At 41.0% G+C, this 23,438-nt stretch overlaps 1 protein-coding gene across 3 annotated transcripts in view; it reads left to right on the forward strand.

The window, feature by feature from the left end:
- FRMPD4 (FERM and PDZ domain containing 4) overlaps positions 1-20,463 on the forward strand; it is a 611,249-nt gene extending 590,786 nt beyond the window's left edge. For 2 of the 3 annotated variants that reach the window (XM_032756574.2, XM_058441281.1), the window contains exons 12-17: positions 2,390-2,479; positions 3,029-3,211; positions 5,974-6,112; positions 12,101-13,165; positions 13,536-14,825; positions 16,469-20,463. In XM_032756574.2, coding sequence (XP_032612465.1) covers positions 2,390-2,479; positions 3,029-3,211; positions 5,974-6,112; positions 12,101-13,165; positions 13,536-14,825; positions 16,469-16,473 — 2,772 coding nt within the window. In that variant the 3' untranslated portion in view covers positions 16,474-20,463. The remainder of the gene's footprint in view (positions 1-2,389; positions 2,480-3,028; positions 3,212-5,973; positions 6,113-12,100; positions 13,166-13,535; positions 14,826-16,468) is intronic. The other variant, XM_058441280.1, reaches the window with a different exon arrangement.
- Positions 20,464-23,438: the final 2,975 nt, after the last annotated feature.

A 23,438-nucleotide genomic window follows, 5' to 3' on the forward strand; every position in this document is an offset into this window, starting at 1 on the left:
ATGTACCCATCCAGGAAAAGTTTGCATAGCCTCTGAGACCTTGTGAATAGAAGATAGAATTGTGAAATAATTCTGTGTTTCAATCATGCAACTGCTTACTGCTCAGACCAGCTTAAATGCACAACAGCCAGCAAGAGGCCCTGCAGGCCAGAGGCCACATTAATTAAGCCAGGGATCCTCAACTGTGGCATAATTGACACTTGGGAACAGATCATTCTTTGTTAGGGAGTTACAGGGAACATCCTGTGTATTGTGGAATGTTTAGCAGCATCCCTGGTCTCTACCCACAAGATGCCGGTAGCACCCTCCCGTGATCGTGACAAACAAAAATGTCTCCAGACATTGCCAAATGTGCTCCGGCGAACAAAATCACCCCTATTGACAAACAATTGATTCAATCCTACCTTTGGAGGGAAGATAAAATTATTGCTGTCATTCACCATCATTAGTGTTAAAATCTTTTTATGCTTTTGTTTTCGTTTTCATTAAGTAAGAGAAACACAAAGGAAATTTTAAAATATACTGTTGGTCAGAAAAGAGAAGTATAGCTTATAGGTAATAAAAAGCAAAGGATTCCAGGAACCAGAAAGAGAAGGAGCCTTAAAATACTAGATCTATAAAATTGGAAGCAGTCTTATAACCGAAGAACACTTTCCAATTGATATTAGCTGGAGAAGTTTGTGTGACTCTAATACAAATCACTGTTTACGTGGAGAATTATTTTGTCTTAGTATCTGATTTTTTAAGTCATTTTTACTGGGTAAGGCACATTTATTTCTATCCCCTCCTCACCCCATGACTTTTTTTTTTTTTTTTAAGTATAATCAGTTTCAACACACTATCAGCCACCTTTAACTCACTTCCCAATTTCATGGGAAGGATGTCTTTGATCACAGCGAGCATTCAGCTTACAGAGATGTAGCAAGATGATGTGGGTCAAGTTCTTTTTAACTTCAGTTCTGATTTGCTGGAAGCTAATTTCTATAATTGACTTGTGATTTTTTTTCAAGCCTGGCCCACTCGTAATAATTTGGATAACTGCTATAAGATCAATCAACCTATCCATTTATCCACCACTGTCCTTTAAAGGTTGTTTTTCTAGCCAAGAGTGAATAGTTTGCTTTCAAAACAATTTGCAAATGCTTTGCATTTTTGAAAGAAGTAGGATGGATGCATGGTGCTAAGTAACAATTACATAAAGAGCAGTACCTTTGGCCGGGCGCGGTGGCTCACGCTTGTAATCCCAGCACTTTGGGAGGCCGAGGCGGGCGGATCACGAGGTCAGGAGATCGAGACCACGGTGAAACCCCGTCTCTACTAAAAATACAAAAAAATTAGCCGGGCGTGGTGGCGGGCGCCTGTAGTCCCAGCTACTCGGAGAGGCTGAGGCAGGAGAATGGCATGAACCCGGGAGGCGGAGCTTGCGGTGAGCGGAGATCACGCCACTGCACTCCAGCCTGGGCCACAGAGCAAGACTCCGTCTCAAAAAAAAAAGAGCAGTACCTTTATGTATAGTTAACAAATAAGTTGGCAAGCCATCTGCAATTGAAAATAGAATTTTATGGTCATTGCCACTTAATGGTGGTCTACACCTTGTTGGAAAATTTCAACCTTAATAAACATCCCTGGCACATTCAGTATGAAACATGGACTTTTTTTTTTAATCAAATACTCTTTTTAGTGATATGGGATCCTACATTTTTAAGTCTTTGTAAAGATAACTTTTATCTGGATAAAATTTCATTTATAAATCACTTGTGAAACTCAACAGATTTTCCAAGTTGAATTAATAAAACAGAGCCTTATATAGGAAGCTCAAACATTTCCACAATGATTGGATCTCAGAAAGTTCATTTCCCCCGAAAACTTGCAAGGACTGGAAGAAACTTGAGAGGGGAAGTGTAAAGAGCCTGTTTAGAAGGCTTTGCCTAGATTGCAGGTGCGTATTCAAAATGATTCCCACAAACTCTACATTCAGGTGAGTCTCTTGTGCAATGGGAATATATGTAGACACCTCACCTCTGTCCCTAATTGCAAGTAGAAGGCCCACTCACCTCTTGAAATCTCCCAGTGAGCAGATGTTCAATGGAACATTTTATGGTCTTGTTCTCACTTGTTGAGTGCCCTGGCCCAGCATATCTATACCCATGAGTGCCCCATACATTGACCCCCTAATAAAGAAGATTTGCATCTTGATTTTATGTTCCAGTCCTTCATCAGGAAACCAAATATGTAGCAATTTTATTCCTAATGAAGAGTCTTTGTCACATCTCAACTTTTTCAGCAGTAAAATCATCCTTCTGTCTTACCCTTGTTTTCTGCTAGTCTCCAGCTGAAATGGAGTCATACCCGATAGAGTTAACACCTGAGGTTTCTTTTCTCTCCTCAGCTCTCTGCACTACAAGCCAAGGTGCATTATCTCAAGTTCCTCAGTGACCTACGATTGTATGGGGGCCGTGTGTTCAAGGCAACATTAGTGGTAATTTCTTTTTTTTTTTTTTTTTTTTTTTTGCTTTCTCTTGGAAGCCACAGCAGCTCATTCCACCTCTGATGACAAAAGCAAATCAGCTGTGAATCTTCTCTAGCCTTCATTTCTAACCAACTTCTGAAAATATCAGAAGAAATGTTAAACTAGATAACGCCACTGCAGAATGCCCTAGAAAAAGAAATGTGAAGAACCGAGAGAATCAAAGGATTCTAACAATGGCCTTCTTTTAAATCATTGAGCCAGAAGTTGCTTTCACAGTAAAAAAAGGAAAACCAAAAAGAAAAAACAAACCTCATTTCTAAAAGCATCTTATGATTATGAACATACTGTGCTATAACATTTACTTTCTAATTACTCATAATTTATCAGAGCCTCAATTCAGTCATGTATCTGGTTCTTCTAATTGGATGATTTAGTACAGTATGACCCAGAAACACTTTCTAAAGAAAATATAATCTTATAAAAATAGGATCGTAGGTTCAAGTTGGCATGGCATTTCAGAGGTTCAGTATTTTTATGTTGTCAACTTCTCTTTCTCAGCAGGCAGAAAAGCGCTCGGAAGTGACTCTCCTGGTTGGGCCCCGGTATGGCATAAGCCATGTCATCAACACCAAAACCAATCTGGTGGCTCTTTTAGCGGACTTTAGCCACGTCAACAGAATCGAAATGTTTTCCGAGGAGGAGAGCTTGGTGCGGGTGGAACTCCACGTGCTAGATGTGAAGGCAAGTTTTTCAGATGTTGATACATGGCCTTGCTATAAACAGCTAATTTCTGATGACACTGCAGATGTTTACAAGGCAGGCAAAAGTCAATGTGTGCAGAGCATCACAGATGCAATGTTGTGCAGAAAATAATCCACCCAACTCAGGCCTGAGGGCTCCAGTCCTCACTAAATTGCTGTGTGATTGGGAACAGGTTGCTATACTTCTCTAGGCTCAATTTTTTTATTCATACATGAGAAAGCAAGCTACATAATTTCTAGGTCCCTTCTGACTTTAGAATATGTGATTTCTAGTTATAGAGTAGGGGGAACTTTTCTGAACTAACTTTCTAGAATATATGACCCAAATCAAGAGGGAGATTTTTCCCAACTTTCTTCAGAATTCTCACTCCCTTTGCTTATGTTGGGTCCATATGTGTTTATTCTTTCGGAAAACCTTGATGTTTTAGTTCATCTGTCTTCTCATATGGTAGCAACTGGTACTGACTGAACATCTGGCTCCTATGAATGTCATGGCCATTCCATTTAAAACAAAAATCTGGCCAGGTGTGGTGGTTGATGCCTGTAATCTCAGCACTGTGGGAGTCCGAGGCAAGCGGATTATGAGGTCAAGAGTTCAAGACCAGGCTGACCAACATGGTGAAACCCCATCTCTACTAAAAATACAAAAATTAGCCGGGCGTGGTGGCACGCACCTGTAATCCCAGCTACTCAGGAGGCTGAGGCAGGAGAATTGCTTGAACCCAGAGATGGAGGTTCCAGTGAGCCTAGATGGTGCCATTGCACTCCAGCCTGGGTAACAGAGCGAGACGCCATCTCAAAAAAAAAAAAAAAAAAAAAAATCTGAGATGGTCCACAAAGGGCAAAACTCTACTCCCAAAAGAGAACAGGAAATAGTCCAGGTTCCTGGTCTCCACCTTCTTTTCCCAGTAGAGATGAGTTATTGGATTTTGGCAATGGCAGTATTTCTACTGTTTCTATGAAGAAAAGGCACTGGAACAAATGGAAATAGTGACTCCACAAAAGAGAGAACACCAGCCTGGAGGGTGCTCTGAAAATAGCCAGGGAGGACCCAGCCCTACCTGCATCCCCACTAGGGTGCTGGTGTGGGAGAAGTGGATTAACAGCCATTGAGAATGTGGCAAAGTGTTTCTACAAAGCACATCAGAATACTCTAGAGAGCTCTGCAGTGGGAACGGATGATCACGAAAGAGAGAATGTGGAGCTCAGACATGCTGGCTGTGACCTGTAGGATTTCGTGGGCTGGATTCAGAGGGTTTTCATGGCAAGCTGAAAGTGTGAGGATAGACTTGGAATGCTAATCCTACTCCATGAGCAAAGAGGCTGAGAGAAATAGCCCCATCACAGAGAAAGGCGGATGAAAGGGTGAACTGGATGCAGTTATTACAGATCCGATGACAGAGATCATCTGTCCTAAACAGAAATGAGTGCCGTGCCCGGCCGATGGCGTCCTGCCTATATAAAACAATGATGCGGTGGCTTGGAGGCTGAGGGGAGACCTCAACTGAAGTGGAAGGAAAGGCAGCTCAACAAGTAGTACAGGGGCTTTCGCAGGGAAGTTAAATTCTACCAGCTGGGGGCACTGAATCCGCCCAGTGCCCTATACCTAGGAGTGAAAGCAAGAGGCCTGCTGTCTTGCTGTCTTTGTGCCTCTCTTCATATCTGCTTTTTCTTGCTTCCTTATTTCTCTCTCTCTCACTTTTTCTCTTTCAACAAAAACACATCCTTCCTAACTCAATGAGAAAAATTGCTTCATATAACACTTTTTTTCCCTATAAGCTCCAAATCTATGTCCAATTGTATAATAACCTCATTGTTTCAAGAGAGTTTTAGTAAGGCCTTTTCTCAACTCCCATCTGTTTTAGCCTCCTGTAAATTTACAATTTCATCTAGAAGCAACTTTTTACTGGATCTCTGGCACTTTTCATTCATTCTTAGCAGTAATTTCCACTTGAATTTTACCTCTCTTTAACACTAATTTACACTGTGAACCCAAAACTTAATCTTCCTATAATTTTCAGATTGTGAGTTCACTGTTGGTAACTGAGGTAACTGGTAACTTAACTAGTTAATGTTAATTTACCAGCTTAACATGTTTAATTGTCTTTAAATGTTAAAAATGTTAATTATTTGGGAAGAAAACAATCTCATTTTTTTTCATTTCAATATGACTGGGGGGCCAGTTGCGGTGGCTCACACCAGCAGTCCCAGCACTTTGGGAGGCTGAGGTGGGCAGATCATTTGAGATCAGGAGTTGGAGACCAGCCTGGCCAACATGGTGAAGCCCCGTCTCTACTAAAAATACAATAATTAGCCTGGCGCGGTGGCGCGTGCCTGTAATCCCAGCTATTCGGGAGGCTGAGACATAAGAATCACTTAAACCCAGGAGGTGGAGGTTGCAGTGAGCCGAGTTCACACCACTGCACTCCAGCCTCAGCGACAGAGCGAGACCCTATCTCAAATATAGATAGACAGATAGATAGATAGTTTTATATATATATATATATATATATATATGACTTGGAAGAGATTCAAAATGTCCAGGCTTTTTAGAGGGTGTGTCCTGAATGTTTTTCAGTAAGGCATTTTGTGTTATCCTTGGCTTTTCCTCCTGCTTTGGGTTTCTCCCATGAAATGTTTGTTCAATAACTCCTTTTTCCATAAGCATAAATGCAGCTGTTGACACTCCAGGGATATTATTAAGAATGGATGGCTTTAACCAAAGTGTTCTCTTTTGTGTAGCCCATCACGCTTCTGATGGAATCCTCAGATGCCATGAACCTGGCCTGCTTGACGGCTGGATACTACCGGCTGCTTGTTGATTCCAGGAGGTCGATATTTAACATGGCCAACAAGAAAAACACAGTGACCCAGGAAACAGGTATTCTCTTCCTGAATTCATGAAGCACTGACCTCCCTGCAAACACCCCACCTGACAACAATAATAAGGATGTTTTCTGAAAAGTTAAGGCCGGGCACGGTGGCTCACGCCTGTAATCTTGGCACTTTGGGAGGCCAAGGCAGGCGGATCACGAGGTCAGGCTTTCGAGACTAGCCTGACCAACATGGTGAAACACCATCTCTACTAAAAATACAAAAATTAGCTGGCGTAGTGGCATGCGCCTGTAATCTCAGCTATTCGGGAGGCTGAGGCAGGAGAATCACTTGAACCCAGGAGGCAGAGGTTGCAGTGAGCCGAGATCGCACCACTGCACTCCAGTCTGGGTGACAGAGTGAGACTCTGTCTCAAAATAAATAAATTAATTAAAAGTTTAAAAAGTTAAAATTATACCCACAAAAAAATCAAATGTCCAAATTCAATGCAAAAAGCCTTCAGATACCTTTGATGTGGGCTAATTGTTAAAAAGAAAAATGCTGATTTCTCACCACATTTGACACGTCACTCAGAAGTGTCAGGGTGCTTGCTCCAACCTTGATTTTATTATCAAGAAAGTCTCTATGGCTGGGTTTTCATGGCCTTACTCTTACAGAGGTCAGGGCCAGAGGACTAATGATGGAATGCCCGAACACGAGTTGTGAGCCCCTGCTTTAGGGCTGGTCTCTCCTGACGGTGTCCTAGGCCCAGGTATCTGGGACACTCCTCCCTGTAGTCAGACTTATGCCCAGGATTCTGGGAACTTCACAAACAGGAAGACGTGGTTATTGCCTAGCACTTGGACTTAGGAACACTAGAAGAAAATTCTTCCACATTGGCAGCCATCTTGGATCCATAATAAGAGCACCGAGATGGCAAAGACATTAAATAATTCAGTTCACCTACTTGGCAGAAAAAAAGATCCCCACAATGAGGACAGGGAAGGCTACAAATGTTAAATTGATTATTCCTTTGACAGTAGGTGGTTTTCATTGGTTTTAGAACATTTTTTCTTCAGTTAAGCATTTTACACCATCTACAGTGGATGCTTAGTAAATGTCACTGATGGACAGATGCCACCATTCTAGGCACAGCCACTGACCCGTTAAAAAAAATTATAATCAGAGGTTCCATAATTGGGGTTTCTTTTAAAAGAAAGGGGAATTCTTAAAAACAAATTTTACTGTTGCTTCTCTTTTTTTCTCCCTTCCCCCCACCCCGCCCCCCGCCCCAGTCCCCAGCATTTCTGAGAAAATGAGGGGAGAAAAAAAGGGAAGGAAGTTCTCTCACCGTTAAATTGAGCAGAAACATCAAACTTTATTCCATAAATATACTGCAGTATGTAGACACATTTACACACGCATACAGACTCACACACAGTTTACTATGATGGCCATGTGAATGGAAGCAGCTCAGTCATAGAAAAAGGGAAGCTAGAAACAGGGAGCAATGGATAAAGCATGTTAGAAGGCAACACTTGGACTTTCAAGTCAAATAAATCTGAGATTTAATCCGGTCCCATCTTGAGGTGTCTGATTTTTTTTAATTTCTCTGAGCTTGAGTTTCTTCATTTGTAAAATGGGATTAAAAAACTAGCTTGCAAGGGTTAGAAAAATAATCTAGGTACATAATCTAAAATGATGCTCAGCATTTCTATTAATAATTAGCAGTGGAAAAAAAAAACAGAGGCAGAAAGAACCCAGAATGACAGAGATAGAAGCCGGGTGCAGTGGTTCATGCCTGTAATCCCAGTGCTTTGGGAGGCTGAGGCAGGAGGATCACTTAAGCACAGGAGTTTGAGATCAGACTGGGCAACACAGGGAGACCTCGTCTCTACGAAAAATATAAAAATTAGCCAGGTGTGGTGGCACGCGCCTGTAGTCCTAGCTACACAGGAGGCTGAGGTGGGAGGATACCTTGAGCCTAGGAGGTCAACGCTGCTGTGAGCTATGACTACGCCACTACACTCTGGCCTAGGTGACAGAGCAAAACCCTGTCTCAAAAATAAATAAATAAATAAATTAGAAAGTGACAGAAACACAGAAAGGAGAGAAAGACAGAACATGAGGCAAAGAAAGCTCCTGAGAGACACAAATGTTTAAAAATAAATATAGAAAAAGAAAGAACAAAAAGGAGGTGATAGGCGTGCACTGGGTTTGGCAGTAAACATTTTTATGACCGCATGTTTTCATTGAGCTAGGAGATTTAGAGCAATTTAATGCTGACCTTCGAAATTCCAAAGAAGGCTGGGCACGGTGGCTCATGCCTGTAGTCTCAGCACTTGGGGAGTCCGAGGCGGGTGGATCACTTGAACCCAGGAGCTTGAGACCAGCCTGAGCAACAAAGTGAGACACTGTATCCACGAAAAAAAATTAAAATGGCATACACCTGTGGTCCCAGCTACTTTGGACATTGAGGTGGGAGGATCATGCAAGCCCGGGAGGTCAAGGCTTTAGTGAGCCAAGCACACGATTGCACTCCAGCCTCCAGGCTGGCTGACAAAGCAAGATCCTGGGTCTAAAAGAAAAACAAAAGAAGAAAAGTAAAGAAATTCCAAAGAGCAGTTCAGCAATTTGACACAATTGTTTCCCACTGGAAAACCAGTTTTTGGCTTGTTATTTTCAAATTTTTTTTTTTTGTAATTTTCAATGGTCACAGAGACATGTTTTATTATTTTTTTATCCTTTGCCTACAAACTCCTAACTGCAACAAAGAATTTATCAAGAAAAACATCCTCTTTAAGAAAACTGTCTTTTGATGTCCTCATCAACCACCTGAATTATAAACTGACTAATCTCATGAATTGTCAGAAAAACATGATAAAGCTTCCACTGAGGATCTAATCCCAGTGTTATATTTTCCATTTCCAATGTACCTGTTTTTACTTATTTTTTGCCTATTAATGAGGCTCATTTTCCTAATATGAAACTTAGGGAAAGTAAACCCGTAATAAGGCTTCACAAATATCACACACCTAAGATATCCAAGCTTCTATATACGCAGTAAGTGCTATATGTGATTTATTACAGAACTTGATAGTTACAAGGATAGAGTGTATCTCCTTTCTTCGCTTGAATATATATAGGAATTTGGAATTGTTTTGCAAATTTTAAAGTTTGTCTTGAAAATAAATCCTTTCCTCATCGACTGTAAAGATTGTAGAGGTGTATGAAGAAAACCAAACCTACTATTCTAAACATAATTACAGTAATAAGGGTCTCCACTCCGTCCAATTCATAGTGACCCACAACATAAGGTTTAATAGAACTTAAAGAGGCAAAAACATAGTTACAAAAAGTATTATTACTGTGGGGAAAGAATGGGACTTCAGCCTCACCATCATTTCTCCGGGTTTCAAATACCTATCCCCACTCTCAAAGATAGAGGGCGGGAGGTAGGTGGAGAGAGAGAGAGAGACAGAGAGACAGAGAGAGAGAAGCAAGGATAACGGAGAGAGAGCACACTCCAGAAAGAAACTGATAGAGCTAGGTTGAGCAGCAGTCTGGGCTCAGCATACTCTAAGGGCTGAAAGTACTCTCTTCTCTTCAGAAACTCCCAAAAGATCTGAGAGCCAAGAAATACAGAGCGGAAGTCCCGTCAGGCCAGTTCTTCCCCAGTCCATTCTCTCCTTCCACTCTGTAGGAGACTGGGCCACAGAATAGATCCCAGCCGCCAAACCACATTCTTCCGTGTCTCCAAAATTATTCCAGGAAGCCAAATCAGTAGACCCTTCTGGAAGGAAGCCAGATTGAGCACATACTTTCTTCTCACCTCAGATTGATACCGGATCTTAGTCAAGATCTCTAATAAGAAACAGCCCCCATTTCTTCTTCTCTATCTTGAAAATTAGCCTTCAAGCACTTTCAAAATCCCTGGCTCCACATATGTATGCATCTCTGGGCTTTAGGAGGGTCTCAGTAAGTATCCATCAACTTGCTTTCAGCCTGCTGACCTATTCAGTTTTCTTGTTCATCTAAATCAGAGTTGGCAAAACTATGGTCAATGGGCCAAATCATGTTCTTGTAAATAAAGTTTTATTGGAACTCAACCACACACACTGTTTTACTTTCCTAAGGCTGCTGGAACAAATTCTTACAAACTTGGGAGCTTTAAACAACATAAGTTTATTCTCCCACAGTTTTGGAGGCCACAAGTTCAAAACCAGGATGTTGACAGGGCCATGCTCCCTTCAAAGGCTTTAGGGGAGGATTTCTCTTTATCTCCTCCTGCTTCTGGTGGCTGCCAGCATTCCTTGCAGCTGCTTAACTCCAGTCTCTGCCTCTGTCTTCACATGGGCTTCCCCTCTTCTCTGTGTGGCCCAAATCTCTCTCTGCCATTGAATTTAGGGCCCATGAAGATAATTAAGGATAATCTCATCTCAAGATCCTTAACGTTGCAAGACACTTTTTCCAAATAAGGTCACGTTCACAGAGTGGACATATCTTTTGGGGGCCACCATTCAACTCATACACCCATCTGTTTATGTAGCATCTATGGCTACTTTCATATTAAAACAGCTAAGTTGAGTAGTTGCTCAATTGAATGGTTGGCCCACAAAACCAAAATATTTACTATCTGGGCCTCCCTTTACAGAAAATGTTTGCCAAGCCTTAAACCTGCGTTACAATGCAACTTTGCTGAACTACTACTCTTCCTCCTGCAACAATCCACACTCACACACACACTTCCCCCAAAACACACACCCAGTCATAATCCAAATTGTTGTTAATAAAATAATGCTGAACCCCCACAAGGTTTATTTATTGTAAGGTAAGATGCAAATATGGCCAGTATATAATTCGATGCCTTCAAAATTATATCTCTTATTGCTCATGAAAATACATGAATTTATTAAAATGACCCTGAACACTGTTCAGCATTAAGTCCATTGCATGATTTTCGGGGAGCAAAAATCTCTTAGGTAAAACTGCACTTTTTTCCCATATGTCTTGCACATCTGGTGTCAGTTATCCAAACTTGTGCTGGAGGCAATTTGAGGGAACAGATGGAAGAATAGCATGGCCCTAAAATTTTCTCACAATGTTGCCTCTGGAATCTACAAGGCAATATCAACAGAATGACCCAGTTCTCTGTCTTGTTAAATATCAGAGCAAATCTCCACATCAAAATTCCAGATTGAAAGATGCTTGAAGAGCAAACAAAATAATAGTATTTAAATTGGGGTTTTGTAATTTTAATCCATGAGGAACATGAAACAAATTTCCAGGAGTTCCCATGATACAAACAAAAATTGAAATTAATCTAAATATTAATTATGCTTAGAAATTACAGAGAAAATTATGTTACCTGTGACTACTCCACCTTATGCATTTTATACACACACACACACACATATACACATGGGCATGCATGCTGACATTTATACATGAATATTTTAACATCCACTGGGATATCAAAAGACTGAAGATAGAAGTTTTGTACTATCATTACAACATTTATCTTAACTTCCTAAAAAATACGGTAAAACTCTGACGATCTTTGACTATCTCTGAACTCAATGAGGAAAACATTCAATATCTTCCTCCATGAAGTAGGGAATATTAAATCTCACCTTACAAAGAAAAGAACAATTAATGTTCTGGAATAACTGCCTATTGAAATCTCATCTTTAAGGGTAAAAGGCATGTTGTATATTTACATTTGTAGATATGAATGAAGCCTTTTAATAATAGAACCAAGGGTCAGATGGAATTAAGCTATACTTCCCTACCCCCAGATGGTATTACATTTTATCAAGTAGCAATTACAGTTTATGCAGTATCAATTTTGTTAAGATCGGTTCTCCTAACCCAAGGAATTCTTACACCTGAAGCCTAAATCAACAACTACTACATTTGGGTAGTTGAAAAACTGTATTTACACAAGTGATGCTACAAGCCATTAAGTTAAAAAACAGAGACGAGCCTCCCACCCCCGCCCCACCCAAAACCAGACAGTACAGTAATGTGTCTTTGCATGATTCTTTCTCTTTAGGAACTGAAAACAAGGGGAAGCATAACCTCCTTGGCCCAGATTGGAACTGTATACCCCAAATGACCACCTTTATTGGCGAAGGGGAACAAGAAGCCCAGATAACATACATAGATTCAAAGCAGAAGACGGTGGAGATCACAGACAGCACCATGTGTCCAAAAGAGCACCGGCACTTGTACATAGACAACGCCTATAGTTCAGATGGACTTAACCAGCAGCTGAGCCAGCCCGGGGAGGCCCCCTGTGAGGCAGACTACAGAAGTCTAGCTCAGCGGTCCCTATTGACCCTCTCAGGACCAGAAACTCTGAAGAAAGCACAGGAATCTCCGAGAGGAGCTAAAGTGTCCTTTATTTTTGGAGACTTCGCCTTGGATGATGGTATTAGTCCCCCAACCCTCGGCTATGAAACGCTACTAGATGAGAGTCCTGAAATGCTGGAGAAGCAGAGAAATCTCTACATCGGCAGTGCCAGTGACATGAAGGGCCTGGATCTCACTTCAGAGGCAGAGGGCATCCAGTTTGTGGAAAATTCTGTTTATGCAAACATAGGCGATGTGAAGAGCTTCCAGGCCGCGGAAGGGATCGAGGAACCCCTCTTGCACGACATCTGCTATGCAGAAAACACTGATGACGCAGAGGACGAGGACGAGGTGAGCTGCGAGGAGGACCTCGTGGTGGGGGAGATGAACCAGCCGGCTATCCTCAACCTGTCTGGGTCAAGCGATGACATCATTGACCTCACATCCCTGCCCCCTCCAGAAGGTGATGACAATGAGGATGACTTCCTGTTGCGTTCCTTGAACATGGCCATTGCCGCACCCCCACCTGGCTTTAGAGACAGTTCAGATGAAGAGGACTCTCAGAGCCAGGCAGCTTCCTTCCCCGAGGACAAGGAGAAAGGCAGCAGCCTGCAAAATGATGAGATCCCCGTGTCCCTCATTGACGCTGTGCCCACCAGCGCCGAAGGCAAGTGTGAGAAGGGACTGGATAATGCCGTCGTCTCCACGCTGGGAGCTCTAGAGGCTCTATCCGTGTCAGAAGAACAGCAGACCAGTGACAATTCAGGTTCTTTCACAATTGTTACATTCATTCACTGATAACCATATCATTCCATCCTTCCAAGCCATTTGCCCTTGGAGTCCTGTTACGTGGTGTTCTCCATTTCACACATGTCCCATTTCATAAATGTGCTGAAACTGCCATCGTGGGTTTTTGTGTGTGTATGTGATTTCCTTTGCTGTTATTTTTTTTAAAACATAAGGCACATCTCCCCCTACCCCCATTTCTGGAAAAACTGTGCAATAAACTCAGAGTCCTTACCGAAAAGGGAAAAACTTGGTATTTTGTTTTAGTAATAACGAGTCCCATTTTCTTACATGTCTCCAAGTGCCTCTGATGCATCCATTAATCAGTTCTTGTTTTTTACGGCATGCAGGTGTAGCCATCTTGCGGGCTTATAGTCCTGAGTCTTCGTCAGACTCGGGCAATGAAACTAACTCTTCTGAAATGACTGAGAGTTCTGAACTGGCCACAGCACAAAAACAGTCAGAAAACCTCTCCCGCATGTTCTTGGCCACTCACGAAGGCTACCACCCCCTTGCAGAAGAGCAGACCGAGTTCCCGGCCTCCAAGACCCCCGCTGGGGGCTTGCCTCCAAAGTCCTCGCACGCCCTGGCTGCTAGGCCAGCAACCGACCTCCCGCCCAAAGTTGTGCCTTCCAAGCAGTTACTTCACTCAGACCACATGGAGATGGAGCCTGAAACTATGGAGACTAAGTCGGTCACTGACTATTTTAGCAAACTGCACATGGGGTCGGTGGCATACTCCTGCACTAGCAAAAGGAAAAGCAAGCTGGCCGATGGTGAGGGGAAGGCACCCCCTAATGGGAACACAACAGGAAAAAAACAGCAGGGGACCAAAACGGCAGAAATGGAGGAGGATGCCAGTGGTAAATTTGGTACTGTGTCTTCACGGGACAGTCAACACCTGAGCACTTTTAATCTGGAGAGAACTGCCTTTCGCAAGGACAGTCAAAGATGGTATGTGGCCCCTGAAGGTGGGATGGCTGAAAAAAGTGGATTAGAAGCAGCAACGGGGAAAACCTTTCCAAGAGCTTCTGGTCTTGGGGCAAGGGAGGCCGAAGGGAAGGAAGAAGGAGCTCCCGATGGAGAAACCAGTGATGGCTCAGGACTTGGTCAAGGGGACCGCTTCTTAACTGACGTGACCTGTGCATCTTCAGCCAAAGACTTAGATAACCCAGAGGACGCTGACTCGTCCACCTGCGACCATCCTTCCAAGCTTCCTGAGGCTGATGAGAGTGTGGCCCGCCTTTGTGACTACCACTTGGCCAAGCGGATGTCATCGCTGCAAAGCGAGGGCCATTTTTCTCTGCAGAGCTCCCAAGGCTCTTCAGTGGATGCAGGCTGTGGCACGGGCAGCAGTGGCAGTGCCTGTGCCACACCCGTGGAGTCACCGCTCTGCCCCTCCCTGGGGAAGCACTTGATTCCTGACGCTTCTGGGAAAGGCGTGAATTACATTCCTTCAGAGGAGAGAGCCCCTGGGCTTCCCAACCACGGAGCCACCTTTAAGGAACTGCACCCACAGACAGAAGGGATGTGTCCACGGATGACAGTGCCTGCTCTGCACACAGCCATTAACACCGAACCCCTGTTTGGCACATTGAGAGATGGATGCCATCGGCTCCCCAAGATTAAGGAAACCACAGGTACAGCAATGATGGATTTAGCACTTTGTATGACATGACAGGAGCGTGTAAACCATATTTACAACAAACTGAAAAACGTAATGTCTGGAAGAAAAGTAAAAGGTAGAATTTTAAAAGGCCACAGAACTGTAAAATACCAATCATTGATCCCCTGGTATTTAATAAATACTAAAGATTATAAAGGTGAAAATGGCATTTGCTCTTTATAATCTTGCTCTGTGCTTGCTTTCAGAATTTGATGGGGCAATATATTTTTCCTAAATTCTAAATGCAGATGTTTAGCAATGCCCAGTGTGACTTTTAGTTATATGATAGTATTGCTTAGAGTCACATAACAGTTTGATTTTCTTCCCAAGACATCTGAGTTCTAATTCTGCCATTTCATTACTGAGGGACAAGGAAGGATAAGAGAACAGGGTATCAGGGAGATTGGAGGGATTTGGAGAGACCATTTGCCTTTGGGCAATCTTATTGATTCCGCCCTACTCTGTAAGACTGCCCTATATGGATGTTCTGAAGTGTCTTGCATACTCCAGTGTCAGGAAGATTTTGAGGTTTTTCCTGATGAGCTGCTTTATTTTCCCCAAAAATAATAAAGTGTAAACACACGTAGAAACAAGAACACATCCACCTTCTGTATCCCACCTTCACCACTCCACCACTCAATGACATGCATTCCCCTCACTGATCCACTTGGCTGGCCATCACATGGCAAAAGCAGATACTCTTTCATACTTTCATGTTTCAAATTATGTCATCAATAATGTCTTTTTCATACAGGTCAATAGAAGTTAGTGAGATCTTATACTGGTCATTTTCTATTCCTGTTCTTTTAAGATTTTCTACTTTCTGAAAACCCACCACTGGCCTTACCTGCCTTGGAAAACCTATCTGTGAATATCACCTAACTCATCACCCAACTGCATCTTTACCTCTAAACTAAGTCACACTGTTTGATCCTTCATGATTTATAAAGAACTTTCACCTGAGTTACCTCTTGCTTCTCACAAAAATTCTGTGAGATGGGGATTATTTGCTTCACATGACAGCTTTTCTTAAAAAAAAAAAAAATGTTGAGCAACTGGCCCAGTGTTTCAACTTCAGACTTTGTACCAGGCAAACCTCATGCTGTCTTCTTAAAAAGATTCACTTATTTAATTTGCATTAATTAAATTAGGCCACTTCTTTAAAAGAAAGAAAGAAAGGAAAGAAAGGAAAAGAAAGAAAGAAAAGAAAAGAAAGTAACAATGCCAGATTTAACCTAATTCCCTTGAAATGAAACTTATTATCTCCAATATTTGAATAATCTATACATAGTTGTTTTCTGTGTCTAAGCTTTGATGGGTAGATATTGGCAGCAAGGCAATTCATGAAGTCCCTGAAAATGTTTGGGATTTCTAGACAATTCCAAATGAATCAGCAGTTCCAGAAATAACAGATTCCAGTATTTTCTTGATATTCATTAAAATGGAAATTTGTTATGAGATATCAAGAGGCAGTCTTTGGAAAGCAGGGTGACCTTAGCATACGGCAGCCCTTCCAGACTACATCCTTGAGAAATGACAGACATCATGTAGAGATGTAGTAAAAATGGCCTCCCAGGAGATGCTTAATGATTCTCTCTGTTTTTCTACTACCCCTAGTGTAGCTTTGACAGAGCCTGGGAAGGAGAGACGAGGAGGCATGCCTTCAGCTTGGTCTCAACATCCTGAAGCTGATCCCATCCTGCTACCATCAAACATTCACTCGGAATCAAAGGTGCCAATTCCAAATCAAGACCCTAATGATTTCTCCCACGCAAATCAGGCATACGGAGAGGCTGTGAGCTGGCGGCCACCGGATCTGAGAGGGGGGAGCCTCAGGACACCCCCCAGCCAGAAGGCTCTGAGACATAGCAGCAGTATCCTCTCCGGATCTGTCGATTTGGAGACCTTCCGAGAGAGAACCAAGGGTGCAGTCAGCTTAAAGTGTCCAGGCATCACAGAAGCACAGGAGGCCAGTTCTGAAAGGCGAGCAGAACTCCCCCTGGGGAGGAAGCTCACCAAAAGTTTTTCCCAAAGCTCAATGCACTTGAGCTCTGAGGGGAGGTTTCACAAAAGGTCCCCAGTGGCTCATAAAGACTCAAAGCTGTATAGGACATTACCCTTGCGGAAGCTGGAGGGCAGCAATTGGAGATGCCGAGGACCCTTCAGCTATTGCTTCCTGAACCGAGGGCAGGATGAAGATGGTGAGGAAGAGGAGGAGAGGGGAGAGGCCACCGTCCAGGTCTCTTGCCTCTATAGACCACAGATGACTCAAGCCATGCCAGAACCAAGCAGCCCATGCCTGGCTGTGGCGATTCAGAAGCAACGAGGGGAGCTATCCAGAGGTTCAGTGCTGAAGGTCTGGGCAGAAGACCTGCGAGGCCCAGATGACTTGGACTTCAGCAACCTGGCTTTTGATGCCCGGATTGCAAGAATAAATGCCCTAAAGGAGAGCACATATGCAATGCCTGATGGGTTCCTTGCAGCCCAAAATGATGCCAATGAGCTGCTCTGTCTCGTCAGGGCAACCAAGGAGAAGAGAGAGGAGTCACGCCCTGAAGCGTATGACCTTACACTTTCTCAGTACAAGCAACTGTTATCCATTGAGTCCAGACAGTTGGGAAGTGCCTGTAGGAAAATGGCGATGGCTGAGAAAAGCCCGGAGGAGATGCTCCTAGCTATGACTTCCAGCTTTCAAGTGCTCTGTTGCCTAACAGAAGCTTGCATGCGATTAGTTAAAGTCGTGAACTCAGAAACACAGCGGCAGGAAATTGTAGGGAAGATCGATGAAGTGGTCATAAATTACATTTGTCTACTGAAAGCTGCCGAAGCAGCCACTGGAAAGAACCCTGGGGACCCTAATGTTGGACTCTCGGCGCGACACTCAACCACCATGGCCGCTCTCGTAAGCACACTGACACGTTCTCTCAAGAGGCTTTTAAACAAATAAATATGGAAGTCACGTCATAATCTACCTTTGCAAAGCCATACATGAACTTTTATTTACTTTGTGTGTATGATGAACAGATGTCTCCTTTCTTCTCTCTGTATATTTTGTTATTTTATATAAAATAGGAGATAAAAGTCACATTGATGAAATGTTGAAATGTACTAATCAGATGTATTCTGTTTATATTATACATATATATACACGTAAAAGAAATATCCAAGAAAGTGATGACATTTGGCTATTTTTCATATAGTTAAAACTCCAGGTATATGATGTGAAATTTTAAATTCTACCATGTTAGAGCAAAACAATGAATCCTATCCCCTTTCTTTCCAAGTAGCTACTTGGAGACCATATCATTCATATTTAGAAGTAAAACACAAAACAATAAAGAGAGAGAAAAGAAAAGAAATCACAATGTATATAAAAAAGTACTTCTGTTTTAAAATTATGATTTTTAAGCATTGGAAATAGCAAAAAGACATTTAAAATTCAAGACGCTATTATGAATTACTAGAGAATATATCTGTAATAAATTAATTTTTTGCTCATAGTATTTGGTTACTGGATGCTTTCTTCCAAGAATCCCACGTATTTAATTTGGGTTTTTGCTATTTGGGCTACAAATTGGTGGGGATGGATTCTACTGTGTCAGCACAAATGCTCTTCACAGTGTTTCTAGCATTTAAAAAACTTCCCAGGGAGAAGAACAGAGGGGATGATGGGCAGTTTCCTAGGTAATACCTAGAGTTATAGAATATCTCATTACATAAAATGTATAGAATTAATAATACCAAAATTAATTATTTGATGGAAAGATCTGCTTTGACTAAATGTCAAAAATCTACAAACCAAAGACATTATCTTCCCCTCACCCCAACTCAACTACGAAACTTAAAATTCCCTTTAGAGTGACAGGACATTTAGTAAAGTATTTGCAAACTTACAAAAAGGAATATTTAATGGTCATCAAAATTAAGTACAGATTCAGTAATGTAGACCAGACCACACACCAGCACCTGTGAGTCTCATCTCAGATCACAGCTCTCAGCATAGGGCTTCATGCATCACCGCCTCTACAGAGGCTAAGGCTGCCAATCAAATTTGGAATTATAGCGTAGTACCGGGACAAAATCTCAAATCTTGGATGTTCCAGAAAATCAGGGAGAGATGGCTACTGTAATCATAGGAGCCATGAGTAAGTAGTTAAGTATTTATTAAATAAATACTTAATCTGGATTGGCTGATAAAAATATGAGATCTGAAAAAAAAAAAGAAAGAAATGGAAGTGGTATATTTGACCAGTTCAAGTGAAACCAATGGAATGCAAAGAAATTTCCAGGACTATCACGTCTCTAAAAGTACCCTGCAGTCATAAGATAAAATCGATATGTATATATGTATTTCCTGGGTCATTCAGTGCTCAAGTTACATGCACTCCTACTTAGACAGGTGGCTCCTTAAGAATATGACAGGAGTACACCAGGTGAAATATTTCTACTTTTGTAGCCTACTGAGAAGGAGGCATAACACAGTCCACAATTGCAATCTCTCTCTAATCAGCCATTCCACAGGGACTCAACAACAAAAGCCACACGTGGTTATGGATGGCAGCAAAGGAAAGGAGTTTAGGCATGTGTTATTATAAATAATGTTTAACTAAATAATAAAACATTATTTCATTACAATTATAATTATAAATATTGGTGTTTTGATATTGAGAGATATTAGTGGTGTTTACTGTGGAAAATCTTAGTAACTATCATTCTGTGTACTAAAATTCTAACCTATCAATAGGATGTGTGCCCTATGTCAGACAGTGTGCTAAGCATATTAACTATATTATCTCATTTAATCATCACAACAATCTGCTGGTTTGGACACTATTCTCTCTGGAGGCAATATGGATGAGTTGTTACGGATATGGGGTTTGGGGTCAGAAACATCTTGATTTAAATTTTGACTCTGCCATTTTCTAGCCCTTTTATGTTGGGAAAGCTACTTTTTCTAGTCTCAATTTCCTCATAATAAAATGAAAATCAATTATAAGATCGATTTCCATAGGGTTGTCATGAGTTTTGAGTAAAACTGTGTATGTAAAGTTCTTACCACAATACCTGGCAGAGAGTAAGTATTCAATTAATGTTAGCTATTATTATCATCATAATCGTCGTGTTCAATATATTGCCCAAGATAATATGTGGGGGAATGTTTGTTTTATATGCATATTGTATCCTGACTGTGTGCAGAACACATTATGTATATTGCATATATGTAAAAGAAGTGTACAAGGAAGTGACCATCCTTGTTCAAGTCACATATCTAGTTAGAACAACTTCCCAGTCCATTGGAGTTCTTTGAGAAGCCTCAGGGAAGTAGCTCTGGGTCCTTCTAATCAACCTCCCATTACTGCGCCAGTAAGTTTCTGTTTCTTATAAATAAACTCTTTGCTATTCAGAAAACCTAAAGGGGCCCCCACATTCACTAAGCATGGGGCTCCTAACCGGGGTCCAGGTCCATAGAGTGTAGGAAGAACATATTAGAACAATACTTGTGCTTATTTTTATCTAGCTTTTTTATGTTTGTGTATGTTTTATAATGGCATAATAGTACAATGGTACATGTACATAATTTTAAATAAATAAATGAATGAATAAATAAATAAGCATATGCCTGGTGCATGCATGTGACAATATTGTCGCAGGTAGGGTTGCATTCACTGAAATCTGGAGAGCACTGAACTAGAGAATAAACCTTCCTTATACTCGCGGTTCTTTACGTTTAGTCCCCAGTCTACTTTGCCAAGTTTATCTCCTACCATTTTTATTAATCTTTTACCACAAATCTTTCAAACAAAAGTAGACACAATCGTATGAATTCATGTGGACTCATTACGTACCGATTCATGTCTAATCTTATTTTCTGTATTTCTACCCACCTCCTCTCCCACTGTATGATTTAGAAGCAAGTCCCAGACATCATAGTGCTTAGCCCATGAATATTTCAGTAATAATATCCTGTGAGAACTTTTAAACATAACCACAATGACGTTTTTGCATTTGAAAAATTGGGAATTCCTTAATATTATCAAATAAACATTACAGAAGTAAATGATGGAGAAAGTAAAAGTCCCCTATAAACCCAACTTCCAAAGATAACCATTGTCCACAATTTAGGGTCTCTTCATTCCATCCTTTACTGTATTATATAGTAAAGTTATTTGTATTTTGTTTATGAGCGTTGCTTTTGGCTCAGAGAGTTGTTCTGACCACAGTTGCCCTTGTACCTAAGTGTCAGTCCCAGCATATTTCACATAAGTGAATTCGTCAGAAGGGATATGACTGATGTGGAAAGACAGAGTGCTCAGATCAACAACCGCACAGCATTAGCTTCAAGAAAAAAAAATCAAAAATGAATGCAATTGCTGAGACATTACAATTAACACAGATCCCACTAACCTTAAGCTCAGCAGAAATTAGTCTAATCACAAACGAAATTATTTTCCAGAAAAGAAAGCCTGAAATAACTAGCTACAGCAATACTACAATGGCTCAATTCCTTTTGCTATAAATGTTATCTTTCGTTATGATTTCTCTTAGTAAAGATAATCTTCATTTGTTTATGTTCTGCTTTCATATAGTTCTAAATGCCAGTAATTAATTCTGTGAATGTTACTTCTGAGTGACCCAGGACAGTGCTCTAATTTATCCTGCCTGGATTATCCTTGATTTGGCAGTGGGGGCGGGGCTGTTTTTCCTTTTGACTGGTTATCACCCTTCAAAATTGTGCGGTTTTTGAAATGGAAAACAAATCACCTGCGTTCAGGTAATTCCTTATCTCTTCCAAACATTTACAAACCTTCATGGGGATCAAAATACATTAATATTGCCAGGCACAGTGGCGTGTGCCTGTAATCCCAGCTACTTGGGAGGCAACATAGAAAGACTTCATTTCAAAAAAAAAGAAAAAAAAAAGACTAAAAACAGAAGGAAAAAGTTGCATCAATATTACATTGTGTCTAACCTGATTTTGTCTTTGCTTTGAAAGTGGTCAGTTTTGATTTGTGTAGATAGCGATGTGTGTGTGTGTGTGTGTGTGTGTGTGCGTGCCTATGGGTCTGTAAGACTAGCTATCAGTTTGGTTTTATAGATTTCAGTACTAGCTCCCCCTCTAGCAATACAAAAACTACGAAAAATAAATTTGTATGTAACATCCCAAATCTTCTTTTAAAATCAGGTTGCAGCAATAGCTTTTCAGCTTTGACAGATCAAAGATTAAGAATCTCGCCTTTTGAACTGAATTTTTATTCATAACAATTTGAATATCATTAAATTGGATACTTTTTATTTATTCCACCTATACCCTGGCCACACATCTCACTTTTTAATTCCGAAGCCTATACATAGAAAATCCACAGAAGAACAATCTGTATCTCTATCAAATATTTGTTGCTACACAAAATAATGGAATGGCTTAAATCCTACATCACCGAAAGAGATAGACAATCAAATGTCCAAAGTAACTTACTGCACCATTCAACTTCAAATTAACCAGCTGCCTTCTGTGAAACTGTCTATATTTATCATTGCATCTTAATTTTCTATTACACATTAATTTCGGAGCACTGGGTTTTGGGGGTTTTGTTTGCGGTTTTTATTTTTTTCGTTCTTCGTGTTAATTCACATTTTCTACTCTAAAGTCTGGACCAAAATTCTGTGCCATTTGTGGCATCATCATTCACCACTATAGGCAGAATTCACTTTGGTAGTGGATGTATGTGGGATTGGTGGAATTTAGCTTTCTTGGTAACCTCCAGCCATGTAATATTCCTGCTGTTTTCATTTTGATTAGTTCCCATTTCCTAACTTGCTTTTTCATTAATGATTCATGATTTCTTCCTGCCTTCCCAAAGGAAGATGGATCCATTTTTTCACTCATTCATTCACCAGCTATTATTAACTTCCTAATCTAGGCAGACATCGTCCTAAGTGCTACAGGTGGGTACGATGGTGAATATGACTGACATTGTCCCTGCCAAACATGGAGCACCTATTCTAGAACTGGCAAACCTTTTTCATTCCTCAAGAAAGTAGAGGTTCAGAGTGAGTTAGCATTACAGGCAGCCTTCCTTTGCATGGTAGTGCAGGACTGGGAACGTGACCACGCAAGCTGAAACTCTGCAAAGCAATCAATAATCAGTGAGAAAAATTATACCTGTTCCATGACCTACAACAATTTTTGTCAAAACTTAAATACTCTCTTATTGTCAGTTATTAATGTATAGGGACATAAAAAAGTGCAGTAAAATTGATATTTATTTAGTACAAAGTAATTTAAACTATTAGAAACCTTGAGAATTAAACAGGATCTTTTTTGTAAAAATTTATCAAGAGGAGTTTGAACAGTGCTTGCCTTCTTTTATTCGTCATATAGCTTAATGATATAGATAAGCATCTTCTATGCCTTTGGCAAATTGTCAAAGCTCCCAATATTTTATCATTTGTGTTTTTATTATTGTGAAATATCTCCATGAGTTCCTTTCATGTGAAGTTTTTTTTTTTTCCAGTGTCACTTTCTCTGACAGCTTCATCCTTTTCCTCATAACTTCTCCCCTTATTTATGTTGATACATGTACCTTCC

The sequence above is a fragment of the Hylobates moloch genome, unplaced genomic scaffold (genome assembly GCF_009828535.3).
Source record: "Hylobates moloch isolate HMO894 unplaced genomic scaffold, HMol_V3 SCAFFOLD_7, whole genome shotgun sequence".
Lineage (NCBI taxonomy): Eukaryota > Metazoa > Chordata > Mammalia > Primates > Hylobatidae > Hylobates > Hylobates moloch.